At 46.3% G+C, this 20,886-nt stretch overlaps 4 protein-coding genes across 4 annotated transcripts; 1 reads left to right on the forward strand and 3 right to left on the reverse strand.

Annotated features, from left to right (window-relative positions):
* The first annotated feature begins 412 nt into the window (after positions 1-412).
* Positions 413-1,096, forward strand: LOC137356393 (histone H1-like). The gene has a single exon (XM_068022280.1). The coding sequence runs from the start codon at positions 413-415 to the stop codon at positions 1,094-1,096; it is 684 nt and encodes a 227-aa protein (XP_067878381.1).
* Positions 1,097-5,136: 4,040 nt separating this feature from the next.
* Positions 5,137-5,526, reverse strand: LOC137356319 (histone H2A-like). The gene has a single exon (XM_068022200.1). It carries the CDS (start codon positions 5,524-5,526, stop codon positions 5,137-5,139), a length of 390 nt encoding a protein of 129 aa, XP_067878301.1.
* An 860-nt stretch (positions 5,527-6,386) lies between these two features.
* LOC137356394 (histone H2B 7-like) lies at positions 6,387-9,830 on the reverse strand. Its single transcript, XM_068022281.1, has 2 exons — positions 9,825-9,830; positions 6,387-6,898 (listed from the first exon to the last, which is right to left on the reverse strand). Exons 1-2 carry the CDS (start codon positions 9,828-9,830, stop codon positions 6,443-6,445), a joined length of 462 nt encoding a protein of 153 aa, XP_067878382.1. The 3' UTR covers positions 6,387-6,442.
* An 8,160-nt stretch (positions 9,831-17,990) lies between these two features.
* Positions 17,991-18,359, reverse strand: LOC137356487 (histone H2AX-like; the record flags this gene model as incomplete). Its single annotated transcript, XM_068022372.1, has 1 exon — positions 17,991-18,359. A coding segment is annotated over exon 1 (369 nt), but the record flags the coding sequence as incomplete, so codon positions are not given.
* Positions 18,360-20,886: the final 2,527 nt, after the last annotated feature.

Genomic DNA, 20,886 nt, shown 5'->3' on the forward strand with positions numbered 1-20,886 from the left:
TTGCCCTGCGGTATATACCTGTCCCTGCCCTGTTTGTTTGTCGATTTCAAGATTTTAATCGAAAAGTATGGAACATGTCAGCGATCGGCTGAGAGAGTCATCAGTGCAGCAATGAAACGGGTTTCAGTCGAAAATGGAGTCTTTACTTCAAGTGAAACCTTTGTGACAGCAAACATTCTGATGTCAGAGACAGGAAGGATCTCGCCTGGGACTCTGGAATACCCGAATTTCAGTGGAATTGGAGAGTTTAGGACCAGAGAGAAACACAGAGAGGCAGCAGGAGCCGGGAGCTGACAGCAGGTTGTCTCCGCCCCGTCCGCTCGCTGCCTTTAAATTGCTCAGTGCCGCCACCACCAGCTTCATTTCTGACCCAGTTCTGACTGACAGAGAGACTTTGTGCAGAGTCCTGGACATGACCGATACTGCAGCCGCCGAAACGGCTCCTGCAGCCGCCGCCGCTACAGTCAAGACTCCGAAGAAGAAGAAGGCGGCTCCCCGGAAGGGGTCAGGCGGTCCCAAGTTGGGCGAGCTGATCCTCAAGACTGTGGCGGAATGCAGTGTCCGCAGTGGGATGTCACTGCAGGCAATAAAGAAGGCTCTGCTTGTTAAAGGTGTCGATGTGGAGAAGGGCAAGTTCCAAATCAAGCAAAATATCAAGCGGCTTGTGTCGAACGGCTTCCTGGTGCAGACGAAGGGCACGGGGGCCTCCGGCAGCTTCAAAATCGCGAAACAGGAAAAGAAGGGAAATGTGGTGAAGAAGATTCAGACAGGAGCAGCCAAGAGATCTTTAGTGAAGAAAACAGCTGCCAAGAAACTGATCACAAAGAAAACAGCCAAGAAATCCCCAGGGAAGAAAATAGTCACCAAGAAAGTGAGCAGCAAGAAGACGGCAGCCAAGAAAGTGAGCACCAAGAAGACGGCAACGCCAAAGAAGGCGGTAAAAAAAGCAACGCTTCCAAAAAAATCTCCAGCGAAGAATGCTAATAAAACCAAGAGGGCCACGGGCGGAAAGCCGCCCAAGAAAGTCCAATCATCAAGGGGCGGGAAGAAGCCGAAAGCAGTAAAGGCTCAGAAAGCAGCCCCTGGAAAGAAGTGAAACAGCACGGGAAACTTGTAGACATCTGAACCCAAAGGCTCTTTTCAGAGCCACCCACGTCTCTCAGGAAAGAGCTGATCCCCGATCAAATGAGCCTGTCCCGCAGTCGTGCGTACATTTCACCTAGAAATGATTTGAATTAAATCCAAGTTCCCTGGTGACTCTCAACCCAGCCATTCCTCACTCTCTGCAACAAATCAGGGATGTCCGGGCCTCACTGTACCCGGGTATATGTTCGGTGAAGTCTCAGTTCATGCTCGTTTCAGGGCGACAGCCTGAAACACAGTAACACGGGCGAGATACCCCGCGTCACATCTCAAACTCCAATACGTGATTTTCTATAATTCAGCTGGGGTTCGGTTTCAGTAAACTGCTCAATCCGTCTGGGAGGAGAGGTGTGCCGAAACAGGTTGACTTGTGATCGGAAGCACTGCACTTAGGCGGGTGTATTACGAACTTTTAATTGTAACAGATCCTTATTTAAAGCGCTAATTTCTGTTATCTGTGACTATCAATGCCGAATCTCCATGTTTTATGCTGAGCTCCAATGTCGAGAACTGTTTTTTTTTGAATTGGCGGTTCGAGCAAGTGGGAGGCGGAGCGAGAGGATCAAAGACATTTCTCTGCTCTGTCTGTCACTCAGTTTCCTCCAGACCCGCCTCTGGCTCTCTGACTCTTTCTCAGTCAGGTCGGGGCAGGCTGCATAAAAAGGCAGCAGAAGCTGCTCGTTTCTCATTCAGAATTGGTTTGTCTGAAGAAGCGTCATGACAGGAAGAGGTAAAGGAGGCAAAGGACTGGGCAAAGGCGGAGCAAAGCGTCACCGCAAAGTGCTTCGTGATAACATCCAGGGCATCACCAAGCCAGCAATTCGCCGCCTGGCTCGCCGTGGCGGAGTGAAGCGCATCTCGGGTTTGATCTATGAGGAGACCCGCGGGGTGCTGAAGGTTTTCCTGGAGAATGTGATCAGAGATGCGGTCACCTACACTGAGCACGCCAAGCGCAAGACGGTCACCGCCATGGATGTGGTGTACGCTCTGAAACGCCAGGGCCGCACTCTCTATGGATTCGGCGGCTAAACAAATCGACCTTGTCCACCAAAAACAAAAGGCTCTTTTAAGAGCCACCCACAACCTCATATAGAGATAAGTGACCTTGAAATTGCAGCGGGTATGTCTTGGGATGTGAAATTGTTGTCGCTCATCCAATGTTATGTGGACTTTATCAGATCAGTTTTGCATTCTCTTATAGTCACTTTACGTCTCGCACATTTTTTCACTGTCTTCTTCTGTTCCATGTTTAATAACCGCGTCATGAATTAAAAGATTACATTTGATAATGTCCATTGCCGACCTGAACTGCCGGTAAAGATGTCGAAAAGGATTTACTGCCGTTAGAGTAAGAAATGGCCGGAGCTTTATTCCCGCCAGAGACCGAACAGGCAATGAATCCCTATTCAAACCGTGTTGGAAGACACAGAGGGGGATCTAGGGCGGAAAAAAATGACGCTAAAAGCACTGAGATTTTATAATCGTTCCCGCCAAATTAGGTTTTCTTTCATCTTTGCGTCGTTTACTAATTTGAAAATGGCGGGCTTTTTGAAATTGATTCAATTTCAGTTGCATTTCAACCGGATGTTGCCGGGACTGGAAAAAATGCAGCTCTGAGGAAAGATTGAATGGTCCGTGGTTGTTCTCTGTGGCACAGAGAATGCTGAGGAGAGATCTGATTGAATTGGATAACATTTTGAGAGGCCTGGATAGAGTGTAGGTGAAGGGCCAATTTACCTTCATACAGAGGTCACTGACTAGGGATCAAAGACTTAAAGCGTTTGGTAGAATTATTAGAGGGAAGATGAGGACAAGGTTTTTTTTCCCTCTCATCTAGAGGATGGTGGGGGTCTGGAACTCAATGCCTGAAAGGGTAGTTGAGGCAGAAATCTTCAAATCATTCAAAAGAAGTCTGGATATGCACCTCAAGTGCATATTCTACAGGGTTACAGACCAAATGCTGGCAGGTGGGATTAGAATGGGTGGAGAGCTTTCCGGCTGGCACAGACACGATGGTCCAAGTGGCTTCTTTCTGTGCCATAAACTTTCAATTATTTTCAGAAAAGAGAAGGCTGAGGGGGGACATGATTGAGGTATCCAAAATTATGAAGGTCATTGATAGGTTAGACAGGAGGAAACTTTTTGTTTTCCCTCAGCGAACGGATCGATCAGTCGGTCAGGGGCAGGAGGTTTAATGGAGATGTGAGGGGGGAAAAAACACTCATCATGTGGTTGGAATCTGGAACACACTGCCTGAATAGGTGGCAGAGGCAGGAACCCTCACAACATTTAAGAGGTATTTAGATGAGCACTTGAAACGCCATAGCATACAAGAATACGGGTCAAGTGCTGGAAAATGGGATTAGAATAGTTAGATGCTTGAAGAAATACTTGCAGGTTTATAGGTAAATTGCCCCTAGTGTAGGTAAATGGGAGGAGAATGGTGGGGATGCCGGAGGGAATATGGGATTAATGTCGGATTAGTATAAATGGGTGGTTGTTGGTCGGCACAGACTCGGTGGGCCGAAGGGCCTGTTTCTGTGCTGCTTAAATCCATGACTCTATGTTTAGTTATCGCGTCATGAATTAAACGGTTGCATTTGATAAAGTCCATTGACGACCTGAACTGCCGGTGAAGATGGTCGATTTATTCCCGTTAGAGTAAGCAATGACCGGACCTTTATTCCCGCCTGAGACCGAACAAGGAATGAACCCCAATTCAAACCGTATTGGAAGAAACGGAGGTGGAATCGAGGGCCGAAAGATGAAGCTCCAAGCAATGAGATTTTATAATTGTTCCCGCCGAATTAGGTTTTATTTAATCTTTGAGTAGTTTGCTAATTTGAAATTGGCGGGCTTTTTGAATTTGATGAAATTTCAGTTGCAGTTCAACCAATCAGGGAGCAGCAATTCCCACCGCCCTTATCAATCGTTTCAAATTGGATGATGGACGGGGCTTCATCCAATCACAACATTAGGACGGTCCTTCGACTGTCTTAAATAGGCAGTTCCTGAGCAGCTTCAGCATTAAACGCGACATTGTGCAAGGTCTCCGTAGATAATGGCCAGAACCAAGCAGACAGCGCGCAAATCGACCGGAGGGAAAGCTCCCCGCAAGCAGCTGGCTACCAAAGCGGCCCGCAAGAGCGCTCCAGCCACGGGCGGAGTGAAGAAGCCTCACCGTTATAGACCCGGCACTGTGGCTCTGAGGGAGATCCGCCGCTACCAGAAATCCACCGAGCTGCTCATCCGCAAACTGCCCTTCCAGCGCCTGGTGCGGGAGATCGCACAGGACTTCAAGACAGACTTGCGCTTCCAGAGCTCTGCCGTCATGGCCCTGCAGGAGGCCAGCGAGGCTTACCTGGTGGGGCTCTTTGAGGACACCAACCTGTGCGCCATCCACGCCAAGCGAGTCACCATCATGCCCAAAGACATCCAGCTGGCACGCCGCATCCGCGGGGAGCGAGCCTAAACTGACCCTGCCCGGAACTGAGTTCGGCATCAAATACCACAACGGCTCTTTTAAGAGCCACCAAATCGACAAAAGAAAGAGTTGTGATCTCTTGTTCATTCCAGCACATAAACGTCTCAAGGTTTTGACCACTTATTTACTCAAAGCCGGGAAACACAAATACTTTTGTCTGCATCCGGCAGCTGGAGATTTCATGACGTGTCAGTTGTAAGATCGAGAGTAGCGATACCAATGTGCACAGCGCATTTTAATAGACCGGCGATCGTTTTAGGACTGAACAAATGTTTGTGGTACATAAAGGGTAGAATGGTAAAAGTGCCTTTCCAATAGGGTCTGAGGGAATTAGAATGTATTTCATCTGATGAGCAACTAAATGCCAAAATCCAGTACACTTCATTCCAACACAAAACAATGATAACAGTATAATATTACAGTCTTTCAGACAGTAACCAGCCCTTTCACAGATAAAGTGGGTGGCTCTGAAAAGAGCCTTTGGGTTCACAGATTCAAGTCCGGCCGCTTCACTTGCCCTTCGTGCTCGGAGCGCTGGTTTTCTTGGGCAGCAGCACGGCCTGGATATTAGGCAGCACCCCGCCCTGAGCGATGGTCACCCCTCCCAACAGCTTGTTCAGCTCCTCGTCGTTGCGGACGGCCAGCTGCAGGTGTCTGGGGATGATGCGGCTCTTCTTGTTGTCCCGGGCCGCGTTGCCGGCCAGCTCGAGGATTTCAGCTGTCAGATACTCGAGCACAGCAGCCAGATAGACCGGGGCTCCGGCACCCACCCGCTCAGCATAGTTCCCCTTTCTGAGGTGGCGGTGAACACGGCCGACCGGGAACTGCAATCCAGCTCGGGTGGAGCGAGACTTGGCCTTGGCCCGAGATTTACCACCGGTCTTCCCTCTTCCAGACATTGCCACAATCTCACAAACACTTTCACGAAGAATGCTGAGATCCGCCCACATTCCTCCTCCTTGTACCTTCTGGAGGAATGGTGTTGGGGACACTGCTGATTGGTCAGTCAGCACTCGGTGTCATTGTGCTGTACATGTAACCAATCAGAGAGCTGCTCAATTCACCAATCACAAGAAGACAGTGAGTTGAGAGCGGAAAATAAGAGCGCGAAATGGTCAGGCTCCCAACGATATTTCACATTTGAAAAGCCCGCCAATATATTTGTAAAACAAGGGGCGGCTTCAATATAGAATATCACATTTATAGGTTATATTGTTTTACAGAAAACATTGCAAAAACGTGTTCATTTTTTAATTCCACATTTTGTCCCAGATTCGCTTTTGTAATCCGCCATGTATTCTGCTTTATTCTTTTTCATGATACAGTCTAACCAGCGGCTGAAAGACTCATTCACAGCATTTTGTAACCGGACACATTTCAGGTCAATCTTCGTAATTATACTGTATCACTGATTCTAGATTGATCCCTTTTCGTGGGAGACAAAAGCGGAGTATAGATTTTCAGTGTCACGGGTTAGAGACTGAGGGTGCCTAAACCAACGGGGTTTCTTAACAATGTACTTATTCATAAAGATAGCCAAACTTTAACACGGCAACCAAGTAACTGAGAACATCTTTAAATCATGCGTTAAATCAGCTTTCATTTTCGAAATATAGCAAAGGGGCCAAAATGAATCTGCATTAACCTGACCGGATTTAAACAGAGAATACAACCGCCATCAAAAATTTGCAGAGTATTCGTATTAACATAAAAAGAAATCGATAATTATGATGTTGTAGCTATTTCAGAGAAATTGTGGGTGGCTCTTAAAAGAGCCTTTTTTGTATATTGTGTTTTTCAGTCCATGGTGGCGATTTACTTGGAGCTGGTGTACTTGGTGACCGCCTTTGTACCTTCCGACACGGCGTGTTTGGCCAGCTCCCCGGGCAGCAGCAGGCGCACGGCGGTCTGGATCTCCCGGGAGCTGATGGTGCTGCGTTTGTTGTAATGGGCCAGGCGGGAAGCCTCACCCGCGATTCGCTCGAAAATATCATTCACAAACGAATTCATGATACTCATGGCCTTGGAGGAGATGCCGGTGTCAGGGTGAACCTGCTTCATCACTTTGTACACGTAGATGGAGTAACTTTCTCTCCTGGATCTTCTACGTTTCTTGCTGCCCTTCGTTGGCGCCTTCTTCTGAGTTTTCTTGGCGCCCTTCTTGGAAGGTGCTGCAGTTTTCTTCTCGTCAACCATGATCACGATCAACTTCAGACGCAGAATAACCGAAATTTCGCTCGGAGCTTGAATTTTATAGACATCCCCAGAACCCTATGCAAATGAAGGATGGGAGATGACCATGTTCATGATTGGCTGGTTTACAATGATGTCACTGCCTGATGTTGAGTGGCGCAGCGGTTCGCACCGCAGCCTCACAGCTCCAGCGACCGGGGTTCAATTCTGGGTGCTGCCTGTGTGGAGTTTGCAAGTTCTCCTTGTGTCTGCGTGGGTTTGCTCCGGGTGCTCCGGTTTCCTCCCACATGCCAAAGACTTGCTGGTTTATAGGTTAATTGCCCATGATAAAATTGCCCCTAGTATAGGTAGGTGGTCGGGAAATATAGGGACAGGTAGGAATATGGAATTCGTGTCGAGTTAGGATAAATGGGTGGTTGATGGTCGGCACAGACTCGGTGGGCCTGCTTCAGTGCTGCATCTCTAAAACTAAAACTAAAAGCTAAATCTGTCTGATTGGATATCTAAATTAATCAATCACACTTCATGCCTATCACAGCCACAAACTGACGCAGCAGTCAGATCGTCCAACCCCCTTTGCCCGAACTTAACCATGACTTTCTGAGTCCCTCTGTCTCTTCAAACATTTCCATTTTGCTGGTATGAACACATCTATTTTTTCACTCTGTACATATAATTTCTCGACACTTCCATTCCTTATCAGGATGTACCGCCCTGCTGCACTTCCCTCCATCACCAGGACGGAACCGTCCAGTATAGTTGGGGTCAGACATGGGCAAATGCAAGCATTGAAGTGCAAGTCTTTAAATCTATGTTGCGTGCCAAATAAGTTTGGTCAGCTGCAGCCACAAGTAACCACATGAAAGATTTATATAGTGGCAATTACATAATTCTGGCTGAAACTAGGCGAGGCATGGGAACTTATTATTACTGGCTACAAATATTCAGCAAGACAGGTCTGAAAAAATATGGAGGGTTGTGGAGTGGAAAGAGTTGATCAAATATAATATGATAACACTGGCAGCGATGATGTTTTTGAGTTGTTAACAAAATAATCGATTTGGTCATATATACGGAATATGGCAGGAGGAAATGCATGGACATTCTGGGTCGTGTCATGTTTGTCTTTCCCTGCAGGACATGTGAATGTGGGTTTCATTCTGTGCCTGTCAGTATGTGATATTTAACTGTGGCTTTTACTCCGTATTGGTCAATGATTTTGTGATTTAATTCAGTAATTTCAATCTTCAATAGGTGATTCTGTTTTTTCTTTCCCTGGAACATTCAGTTTCTAAGTGGGTGATTATGGGTTTTGTTCTGTACCTATGAGCTTCTGCTGAGTGAGTGTGGGTTTTGTTATGTATCTGTTAATCTCTGCTTTTGGAGTCTGGGCATTTCTCTTTATCTGTCAATTTCTGAATTGTGAATTTGGATTTTAATCTGCACCTGTCAGTTTCTGGTATGAAAGGTTGTTTGATTTTGTCTCTGTATCTGTTAGTAAGTGACATTTTTGTGTAGCTTTACACAGCACATGTTAATTGATGACACATCAGCATTGTTTTCACTCTACATGTCAGTCTCTGGTTTGGAGGCCTCACCTGTGTTCTGTACCCATCAGACGTCTTCATATAAGGATGGGTTTTAACCTGTTCCTTTCAATCTGTTGTATGTAAGTACTGTTTATTATCTGTATCTGTAAGTTTCTGATGAATGAATGTGGTCTGTATCACGTCCCTGTCAGTGGTTCATTAAGAGATATTTTTCACTGTACCTGCCCGTTCTGATATGTGAGTGTGGGTTGTGATCTACGGCTGGCCGTTTCTGGTATGAGACATGAGCATTGTTTTTACTCTGTGCATGTTAGCCTCAAGTGTCAGAAGCTGGGTTTAATAGTACAGCTCACTCTCTGCTGTATGATTATGGATTTTCATCTGGACAAGTTAATTTCTGGTACGGGCATGTGAATTTTATTCTCTATGCCAATTTATGGTATGTGATTATGTGTTCTTTCTGTTCTGTCAGTTTCTGCTGAACTGTATGGTGGGTTGCTTTCAATCTGCCAAGTTCTGCGATGTGAATGTTGGTTTTACTTTGTATTTGTCATCGAGAGATAGAGTCATAGAGTTATACAGCACAGAAACAGGCCCTTAGACACATTGATGGCCGGCACAGGCACAATCAGTGATCTATTCTAATCCCATTTTCCAGCACTTGGCCCATAGCCTTGTATGCTATGGCCTTTCAAATGTATATCTAAATACTTCTTAAATGTTGTGTGGGGTCCTGCCTCTACCACCCCTTTCAGGTAATGTGTTCCAGATTCCAACCACCATCTGGGTGAAAATGAAAAAAAAACAATCCTCAAATCCACTCTAAACCTCCTGCTTCTTACATTAAATCATGGCTGATCTGTTTCTGACTTGAATTCCACACTCATATCTCCTCCCAATAATCTTTGATTCCCTTGCCTAACAAGAATCAATCAAGACCTGACTGAAAAATAATATATTCATTGACACCGCCTCCACCACCTTCTAAAGCACTGAATTCCAAAGTCTCACAAACCTCAGAGGGAAACAAAATCTCCTCATCTCGGTCCTAAAAGTGTGACCCATACTTTTAAAGCAGTGCCCCCGATTTCTGAACTCATCCACAAGAGGAAACATCCTTTCCCCATCCACCTTGTCAAGACCATTCAGGATCTTATACATTACAATCAAGTCTCCCCTCACTCTTCTAAACTCCAGTGAAAACTAACCCAGTCTGTCCAACCTTTCCTCATAAGACATCCACTCATTCCAGGTATCAATCTAATAAACCTCCTCTGAAACACCTCCAACACATTTACTTCCTTCCTTAAATATGGAGACCAAAACTGCACACAGTATTCGAGCTGTGGTCTCACCAAAGCCCCGTATAACTGAAGCATAACATCCTTAGATTAATTTTCAATTCCTGTTGGAATAAAGGATAACTTTCCAATTGCCTTTGTGATTTGCCATACCTGCATACTAACGTTTTATGACTCAAGCACAAGAACACCTGGATCCCTCTGCACCTCAGAATTCTGCAGTCATTCTCCACAGATACTCAGCAGGCCTGCCAGCATCTGTGGAGACAGAAACAGAGATAACCATTCTGGTCAATGGTCTTTCATCAGAAAGGTCTGTTCTGATCGAAGGTCATTGACCTGAAATGTTAACTCACTTTCTCTCTCTACAGGTGCTGCCAGATTTGCAGATTATTTCCAGCATTTTCTGTTTTTATTTCCACTGTACATCGTATATTCTGGCAAATGAATGTGGAATTAATCTTTAACCTTTGGTTTCTGATATGCAAATGTGGATTTTACCTAGCATGTTGTCAGTTACTGCAATGCAAATATCTGTTTTATTCTGTAACATTTTGTTTGTGGTAATTGATTGTGGGTTTTACTCTGCATCTGCCAGTCTCTGTAATGTGAATGTGGCTTTTGTCTGTGCATGATTTGTGAGTATGTGTTTTACTTTCCCTGTCTGTTTCTCAATGTGGATTTTGCTATGTACCTCAGTAACTTTATGTGTATATGTTGTATTCTGTTTCTATGCATGTATGGTGAGTGTAACATTTCCCCTGTATCTATCAGAATCACTCTTGTGAGGATGGTCATTATTCTGTACATGTTGGTTTATGGTAGTGCTTGATTTACACTTTTACGGTCATTCTCTGATATGCTACTATACAGTTTACTCTGCACTTGTCAGATTCTGCTATGTGATATTATCTTTTATCTATCTGTCTGTGTCTGGTATCCTATTGCAAGTTTTACGGTATACCCATCAGCTTCTGGTATTTAAGTATGAGGTTCACATTGTATCTTTCATCTTGTTCTGTGTGAATCTGCTTCTGCCTTGAACTGACAGTTTCTACTCTGTGAGTGTACATTTGAAGGGTGCTTGTGAATTTCTGCTAAATAGATGATAGTTTTACTCTGTGCATGTCAGTCACTGCAATGGGAAGTTGGGATTCATGCTGTATCTGCCATTTGATTTATTGATCTATTCTGGTTTTTGGCTGGCCCATAGAAGACAGAGGGTGGTAGTAGATGGAAAGTATTCAGCATGGAGCTCGGTGACCAGTGGTGTTCCGCAGGGATCTGTTCTGGGACCTCTGCTCTTTGTGATTTTTATAAATGACTTGGATGAGGAAGTGGAAGGCTGGGTTAGCAAGTTTGCCGATGACACGAAGATTGCTGGAGTTGTGGATAGTGTGGAAAGCTGTTGCAGGTTGCAATGGGACATTGACAGGATGCAGAGCTGGGCTGAGAAGTGGCAGATGGAGTTCAACCTGGAAAAGTGTGAAGTGATTCATTTTGGAAGGTCGAATTTGAATGCAGAATACAGGCTTAAAGACAGGATTCTTGGTAGTGTGGAGGAACAGAGGGATCTTGGGGTCCATGTCCATAGATCGCTCCAAGTTGCCACCCAAGTTGACAAGGGTTGTTAAAAGGCGTATGGTGTGTTGGCTTTCATTAACTGGGGGATTGAGTTTTAAGAGCCGCGAGGTTATGCTGCAGCTCTATAAAGCCCTGGTTAGACCACACTTGGAATATTGTGTTCAGTTCTGATCGCCTCATTATAGGAAGGATGTGGAAGCTTTAGAGAGGGTGCAGAAGAGATTTACCAGGATGCTGCCTGGACTGGAGGGCATGTCTTACGAAGAAAGGTTGAGGGAGCTAGGGCTTTTCTCATTGGAGCAAAGAAGGATGAGAGGTGACTTGATAGAGGGGTACAAGATGATGAGAGGTATAGATAGAGTGGATAGCCAGAGACTTTTTCCCAGGGTGGAAAAGGCTATCACTAGGGGGCACAATTTTAAGGTGATTGGAGGAAGGTTTCGGGGAGATGTCAGAGGTCGGGTCTTTACACAGAGATTGGTGGGTGCGTGGAATGCACTGCCAGTGCTGGGAGTAGAAGCAGATACATTAGGAACATTTAAGCGACTCTTGGATAGGTACATGGATGATAGTAGAAAGAAGGGTATGCAGGTAGTTTGATCTTAGAGTAGGTTAAAGGTTCGGCACAACATCGTGGGCCGAAGGGCCTGTACTGTTTAGTTTAGTTCAGAGATACAGCACTGAAACAGGCCCTTCGGCCCACGGAGACTGTGCCGACCATCAACCACCCATTTATACTAATCCTACACGAATCCCATATTCCTACCACATCCCCACCTGTCCCTATATTTCCCTACCACCTCCCTATACTAGGGGCAATTTATAATGGCCAATTAACCGATCAACCTGCAAGTCTTTGGCATGTGGGAGGAAACCAGAGCACCCGGAGGAAACCCACGCAGACACAGGGAGAACTTGCAAACTCCACACAGGCAGTACCCAGAATTGAACCCGGGTCGCTGGAGCTGTGAGGCTGCGGTGCTAACCACTGCGCCACTGTGCTGTACTGTTCTATACCCCGTATCCTGAGACTGTGAGCCCTGGTTCTGGACTCCCCAGCCATCGGGAACATCCTCCCTGCATTCAGCATGAATCCTGTTAGAATTTTATTGGTTTCTGTGAGATCCCCTCTCATTCTTCTAAACCAAAGTAAATGTAGGCCTACTTGACCCAATCTCTCCTCATACATCAACCCTGCCATCCCAGGAACCAAGGCGAGAACAAAATTCCTAAGATAAATAGACCAAAACTACACACAATACGGTGGCACAGTGGTTAGCACCACAGCCTCACAGCTCCAGCGACATGGGTTTGGTTCTGGGGACTGCCTGTGCGGAGTTTGCAAGTTCTTCCTGTGACCATGTGGGTTTCCGCCGGGCGATCTGATTTTCTCCCACAGCCAAAGACTTGCAGGTTGATAGGTAAATTGCCCATTGTAAATTGCCCCTAGTATAGGTTGGTGGTAGGGAAGGTGGGTAGAGGTAGGGAATATGGGATTAATGTAGGATTAGTATAAATAGGTGGTTGTTGGTCGGATGGGGTTAATTTAGGATTAGTCTAAAAATGGGTGGTTGTTAGTCAGCACAGACTCGGTTGCCCAAAGGGCCTTGTTCAGTGCTGGATCACTCTTTGACTCTAAATACTCCAGATGAGTCTCACCAAGGCCTTGTATAACTGCAGTAAGACATCTGTGCTCCTGCCCTCAAATCCTCTTGCAACGAAGGCCAACATACCATTTTCCTTCCTAATTGCTTGCTGCACCTGAATGCTTGCTTTCAGCGACTGATGTACAAGGACACCCAGGTCTCGTTGCACCTCCCCCTTTCCCTATCTATCACTATTCAGATAGGAAAGGGCTCTGATGAGGAGCCACCATGTTGAATTGTACCTTTCATATTGTCATGGAATGAGGTGATGATACTTAGTAGCTTTGGTGGACATCCGATCTTTTCTAGTAGTCTGAAGAGACCACGTCTGCTGACGAGGTCAAAGGCTTTGGTGAGATCAATGAAAGCAATGTAGAGGGGCATCTGTTGTTCACGGCATTTCTCCTGTATCTGACGAAGGGAGAACAGCATGTCAATAGTCGATCTCTCTGCACGAAAGCCACACTGTGCCTCAGGGTAGACGCGCTCGGCCAGCTTCTGGAGCCTGTTCAGAGCGACTCGAGCAAAGACTTTCCCCACTATGCTGAGCAGGGAGATTCCACGGTAGTTGTTGCAGTCACCGCGGTCACCTTTGTTTTTATAGAGGGTGATGATGTTGGCATCGCGCATGTCCTGGGGTACTGCTCCCTCGTCCCAGCACAGGCATAGCAGTTCATGTAGTGCTGAGAGTATAGCAGGCTTGGCACTCTTGATTATTTCAGGGGTAATGCTGTCCTTCCCAGGGGCTTTTCCGCTGGCTAGAGAATCAATGGCATCACTGAGTTCTGATTTGGTTGGCTGTATGTCCAGCTCATCCATGACTGGTAGAGGCTGGGCTGCATTGAGGGCAGTCTCAGTGACAGCATTCTCCCTGGAGTACAGTTCTAGGTAGTGCTCAACCCAGCGGTCCATTTGTTTGCGTTGGTCAGTGATTATGTCCCCCGATTTAGATTTGAGGGGGGTGATCTTCTTGATGGTTGGCCCAAGAGCTCTCTTCATGCCATCATACATTCCTCTGATGTTTCCGGTGTCTGAGGCCAGCTGAATATGACTGCAAAGGTGTTGCCAGTAGTCGTTTGCGCAACGCCTAGCTGTTCTTTGTGCAGTACTTCTGGCTGCTTTAAGTGCTGCGGATGTTAAATCGCTCGGGGCTTTCTTGTAGTTCAAAAGTGCAATGCGCTTAGCGGCTATGACAGGTTCCAGCTCTTCATTATGAGATTGAAACCAGTCTGCATTTCTCTTCGCACTTTTGCCGTAGGTGGTCAAAGCTGACTCATAGATGGCGTCTCTGATGTGGGCCCACTTGGTCTCAGCATCCCCTGTGGGAGTGTTTTGAAGGGCTGTTACAAGTGAATTTAGAAATTTTTGTAACAGCTGTGGGTGAGAAATTCTGCTCGTGTTGATGCGCGGGTGGCCCTTCTGCTTGGAATGATGCAACTTCTTTGGTCTGAGTCTAACCTTGCTGCACACCAGGGAGTGGTCGGTGTCGCAGTCCGCACTGTGGAAGCTGCGTGTGATTTGAACACTGTTTAAGGCGGCTCGCCTTGTGACAATGAGGTCTAGCTGGTGCCAACGACGTGATCTTGGGTGCCTCCATGAAACCTGGTGACAGGGTTTAGTGTGAAAGAACGAGTTGGTGATGCAGAGGTTATGATAGGTACACAACTCAAGCAGTCTCTGCCCGTTCTCATTCATCCTTCCAACGCCATAGCGCCCAAGGCAGGAGGGCCATGAGTCATGGTCGGCCCCAACCCTGGCATTAAAGTCCCCCAGCAGGAATAGGTGTTCGGTGTTGGGGATGCTGCTAATGATGTTATGGAGTTGTTCATAGAACTGGTCTTTAGCTTCAGGTGCGGAGCAGAGTGTTGGAGCATAGATGCTGAGTAGGTGTACTGGACCAGAGGTGGTGAGCAGTCGGATGGACAGTATGCGTTCCGAGCCATTTGAGGGAGGCTCTATCATGCTGAGCAAGGAGTTTCTGATGGCGAAGCCATGTTTTCTTCTCCCTGCTGCTTTCACATGCGTTCAAATCCTCTGAAGAAGGAATTTTCCTCCACACAAGATCAGGGGGCAGGTTGTTCAACCTTGCCCGTCTAAGAGCGAAGTCCAAAGTACGGAAAGTCCTCATCAGAGAACTCCTCTTTGCTGACGATGCTGCTTTAACATCTCACACTGAAGAATGCCTGCAGAGTCTCATCGACAGGTTTGCGTCTGCCTGCAATGAATTTGGCCTAACCATCAGCCTCAAGAAAACGAACATCATGGGGCAGGATGTCAGAAATGCTCCATCCATCAATATTGGCGACCACGCTCTGGAAGTGGTTCAAGAGTTCACCTACCTAGGCTCAACTATCACCAGTAACCTGTCTCTAGATGCAGAAATCAACAAGCACATGGGTAAGGCTTCCACTGCTATGTCCAGACTGGCCAAGAGAGTGTGGGAAAATGGCGCACTGACACGGAACACAAAAGTCCGAGTGTATCAGGCCTGTGTCCTCAGTACCTTGCTCTACGGCAGCGAGGCCTGGACAACGTATGCCAGCCAAGAGCGACGTCTCAATTCATTCCATCTTCGCTGCCTTCGGAGAATACTTGGCATCAGGTGGCAGGACTATATCTCCAACACAGAAGTCCTTGAAGCGGCCAACACCCCCAGCTTATACACACTACTGAGTCAGCGGCGCTTGAGATGGCTTGGCCATGTGAGCCGCATGGAAGATGGCAGGATCCCCAAAGACACATTGTACAGCGAGCTCGCCACTGGTATCAGACCCACCGGCCGTCCATGTCTCCGTTATAAAGACGTCTGCAAACGCGACATGAAATCGTGTGACATTGATCACAAGTCGTGGGAGTCAGTTGCCAGCATTCGCCAGAGCTGGCGGGCAGCCATAAAGACAGGGCTAAATTGTGGCGAGTCGAAGAGACTTAGTAGTTGGCAGGAAAAAAGACAGAGGCGCAAGGGGAGAGCCAACTGTGCAACAGCCCCAACAAACAAATTTCTCTGCAGCACCTGTGGAAGAGCCTGTCACTCCAGAATTGGCCTTTATAGCCATGCCAGGCGCTGCATCACAAACCACTGACCACCTCCAGGCGCGTATCCATTGTCTCTCGAGATAAGGAGGCCCAAAAGAAAGAACTATTCAGATAATAATCTGCTTTACTGTTTTAAAACCAAAGTGGATAACTTCACTTTTATCCAATTTATATTTCATCTGCCACACAGTTGCCGACTCACCCAACTTGTCCAAATCACATTGGAGCCTTTTGCATCCTCCTCACAGCTCACAATCCCCCCCCCAACAAACCCCACCCCCAGCTCTGTGTCATCTGCAAACCTGGAAATGTTACATTTACTTCCCTCACCCAAGTCTGTAAGATATATTGTGAATAGCTGGGGCTCAAGCACAGTATCTAGCAGTACCCCACTGGACCCTGCCTGCCACCCAGAAATATACCCATTTATTCCTATTCTGTTTCCTGTCTGTCAACTAATTCCCAAACCCTGCCAGTATATTACCCCCAATCCCATGTGCTTTAATTTTGCACACTAACCTCTTATGTGGGACCTTGTCAAAAGCCTTCTGAAAATCCAAATGCACCACATGCACTAGTTCTTCATTATCGAGTCTGCTAGTTACATCCTCAAAAAACTCCAGTGGATTTGTTAAGCATGACTTCTCTTTCGTAAAACTATCACATCCCTTATAATAGACTCCAGCATTTTCCCCACTACTGATGTAAGGTTCACTCGTCTGTAATTCCTTTTTTTTCTCTCCCTCCTTGTTTTAAATAGTGAGGTTACATTTTCCACCCTCCAATCTGTACGAACTGCTCCAGAGTCTACAGAATTTTGGAATATCCGGTACTTCATATGTATCTCAGGCATTGTGGTGACAACTCTTTGTTTCACACGTTAATGTATCAATATGTGTTTACTTGTGTTTAATTTAAAATATGGATTAACGATGTTTTATTGCTGTAGGTTTTATTCAATTCTTGTTTGTGAGTTTTGGCTTTTTATCCAATTTGTATCTCTGCAAAAGCAATTGTGAATGACAATCTTTCAATTTTAGAGTATGACCTGACATGTAATGTTAAATTCCATCAGTTTGTAGTAAATGAACTAATCCTGTATGTTTTTGTCTGACCCTTAGTGACATGTTTACACTGGTGTGTAATTTGTAGCTCAGTTTATATTGTGGGGTATGTTATTGGGATTCATTCTGAAGCTTTCAATCAGGTACATTTTGTCTGTTCTGTTTAAGATCTGGTATTTGAATTGTAGCCAAGGCGACACAGTGTATTTAAATCAGATAATGTGTGTGTTTTTGGACTGTGATTCATGTATCTACCAGTCAGTTGGAGAGAAATAGAAACAAATACGATCTCTATGCTCTGTTTGACTATTGGATTGATAATGTGTCTCTTTGGGATCAGTGTGGGTCTGACTACTTCTTTTGTTTGTTACAGTGGAAATGATGACCTGACCGTGTCACTGTGCTTTGTGACTGATACTGTACCTAATATGTGTTGGAACGAGCTGGAGGTACTTTTCCATCTATTGATGAGTCATGACTTTCGTTCTGGTTCCTTTGAGTGTTTGCCTGGCAGATAAAAAAGGTAAGTCTTACACTTGAAGTACAGGTGAGTGAGAAGACACAAAAGTGATCAATGTAATATTTTCAGTAAGACGGGAGACATAAATACTTTTGTCTGCATCCGGCAGCTGCAGATTTCATGACGTGGCAGTTGTAAGATCTGGAGTAGCGATACCAATGTGCACAGCGCATTTTAATAGACTGGCGATCGTTTTCGGACTGAACAAATGTTTGTGGTACATAAAGGGTAGAATGGTAAAAGTGCCTTTCCAATAGGGTCTGAGAGAATTAGAATGCATTTCATCTGATGAGCAACTAAATGCCAAAATCCAGTACACTTCATTCCAACACAAAACAATAATAACAGTATAATATTACAGTCTTTCAGACAGTAGCCAGCCCTTTTACAGATAAAGTGGGTGGCTCTGAAAAGAGCCTTTGGGTTCACAGATTCAAGTCAGGCCGCGTCACTTGCCCTTCGTGCTCGGAGCGCTGGTTTTCTTGGGCAGCAGCACGGCCTGGATATTAGGCAGCACCCCGCCCTGAGCGATGGTCACCCCTCCCAACAGCTTGTTTAGCTCCTCGTCGTTGCGGACGGCCAGCTGCAGGTGTCTGGGGATGATACGGCTCTTCTTGTTGTCCCGGGCCGCGTTGCCGGCCAGCTCGAGGATTTCAGCTGTCAGATATTCGAGCACAGCAGCCAGATAGACCGGGGCTCCGGCACCCACCCGCTCAGCATAGTTCCCCTTCTTGAGGTGGCGGTGAACACGGCCGACCGGGAACTGCAATCCAGCTCGGGAGGAGCGAGACTTGGCCTTGGCCCGAGATTTACCACCGGTCTTCCCTCTTCCAGACATTGCCACAATCTCACAAACACTTTCACGAAGAATGCTGAGATCCGCCCACATTCCTCCTCCTTGTACCTTCTGGAGGAATGGTGTTGGGGACACTGCTGATTGGTCAGTCAGCACTCGGTGTCATTGTACTGTACATGTTACCAATCAGAGAGCTGCTCAATTCACCAATCACAAGAAGACAGTGAGTTGAGAGCGGAAAATAAGAGCGCGAAATGGTCAGGCTCCCAACGATATTTCACATTTGAAAAGCCCGCCAATATATTTGTAAAACAAGGGGCGGCTTCAATATAGAATATCGCATTTATAGGTTATATTGTTTTACAGAAAACATTGCAAAAACATTTTCATTTTTTTATTCCACATTTTGTCCCAGATTCGCTTTTGTAATCCGCCATGTATTCTGCTTTATTCTTTTTCATGATGCAGTCTAACCAGCGGCTGAAAGACTCATTCACAGCATTTTGTAACCGGACACATTTCAGGTCAATCTTCGTAATTATACTGTCTCACTGATTCTAGATTGATCCCTTTTCGTGGGAGACCATGTCACTGTGCTTTGTGACTGATACTGTACCTAGTTTGAGTTGGAACGAGCTGGATGCAGGTTTCCTTCTGTCGAGGAGTCATGCCTTTCCATCTGGTTCCTTCAAGTGTTTGCCTGGCAGAAAAAAAAGGTAACTCTTACACTTGAAGAACAGGTGAGTGAGAAGACACAAAAGTAATCAATGTCTTTTCTTTTTTCTTTTTCTTTTGGGCCTCCTTATCTCGAGAGACAATGGATACGCGCCTGGAGGTGGTCAGTGGTTTGTGAAGCAGCGCCTGGAGTGGCTATAAAGGCCAATTCTGGAGTGACAGGCTCTTCCACAGGTGCTGCAGAGAAATTTGTTTGTTGGGGCTGTTGCACAGTTGGCTCTCCCCTTGCGCCTCTGTCTTTTTTCCTGCCAACTACTAAGTCTCTTCGACTCGCCACAATTTAGCCCTGTCTTTATGGCTGCCCGCCAGCTCTGGCGAATGCTGGCAACTGACTCCCACGACTTGTGATCAATGTCACACGATTTCATGTCGCGTTTGCAGACGTCTTTATAACGGAGACATGGACGGCCGGTGGGTCTGATACCAGTGGCGAGCTCGCTGTACAATGTGTCTTTGGGGATCCTGCCATCTTCCATGCGGCTCACATGGCCAAGCCATCTCAAGCGCCGCTGACTCAGTAGTGTGTATAAGCTGGGGATGTTGGCCGCTTCAAGGACTTCTGTGTTGGAGATATAGTCCTGCCACCTGATGCCAAGTATTCTCCGAAGGCAGCGAAGATGGAATGAATTGAGACGTCGCTCTTGGCTGGCATACGGTGTCCAGGCCTCGCTGCCGTAGAGCAAGGTACTGAGGACACAGGCCTGATACACTCGGACTTTTGTGTTCCGTGTCAGTGCGCCATTTTCCCACACTCTCTTGGCCAGTCTGAACATAGCAGTGGAAGCCTTACCCATGCGCTTGTTGATTTCTGCATCTAGAGACAGGTTACTGGTGATAGTTGAGCCTAGGTAGGTGAACTCTTGAACCACTTCCAGAGCGTGGTCGCCAATATTGATGGATGGAGCATTTCTGACATCCTGCCCCATGATGTTCGTTTTCTTGAGGCTGATGGTTAGGCCAAATTCATTGCAGGCAGACGCAAACCTGTCAATGAGACTCTGCAGGCATTCTTCAGTGTGAGATGTTAAAGCAGCATCGTCAGCAAAGAGGAGTTCTCTGATGAGGACTTTCCGTACTTTGGACTTCGCTCTTAGACGGGCAAGGTTGAACAACCTGCCCCCTGATCTTGTGTGGAGGAAAATTCCTTCTTCAGAGGATTTGAACGCATGTGAAAGCAGCAGGGAGAAGAAAATCCCAAAAAGTGTGGGTGCGAGAACACAGCCCTGTTTCACACCACTCAGGATAGGAAAGGGCTCTGATGAGGAGCCACCATGTTGAATTGTGCCTTTCATATTGTCATGGAATGAGGTGATGATACTTAGTAGCTTTGGTGGACATCCGATCTTTTCTAGTAGTCTGAAGAGACCACGTCTGCTGACGAGGTCAAAGGCTTTGGTGAGATCAATGAAAGCAATGTAGAGGGGCATCTGTTGTTCACGGCATTTCTCCTGTATCTGACGAAGGGATATTTTCAATAATAATCATTCTGAGCAATCACAAAAGGAAAGTTCACACATAAGCAGTGTCAGTGTCTGAGTCCACTGCAGTACTGCAGCACTCTGCTTCTGTTTCCCAGGTATTTGGAGCAGTTTTACAGCAATTTTGTGACATTCAGAAACAACCCATGCCCCGCAGTGCTCAATGACATGGACGACTCAATGGAGAAGTGATATTTGCAAAAGCCAGAGTTCTATTTCCATGTCCAATTATTCAATGGACAAGAAGTAATAACTGTTTAAAAAAGTGTCCTTAATTTCCTCACCTGATCCTGCAATAGACAGTCTTTGAAAATCTGCCATGTCTTCATTATTTAGTAATTTTTCCCCCACCATTC

Source organism: Heterodontus francisci, chromosome 45 (assembly GCF_036365525.1).
Source record: "Heterodontus francisci isolate sHetFra1 chromosome 45, sHetFra1.hap1, whole genome shotgun sequence".
NCBI lineage: Eukaryota > Metazoa > Chordata > Chondrichthyes > Heterodontiformes > Heterodontidae > Heterodontus > Heterodontus francisci.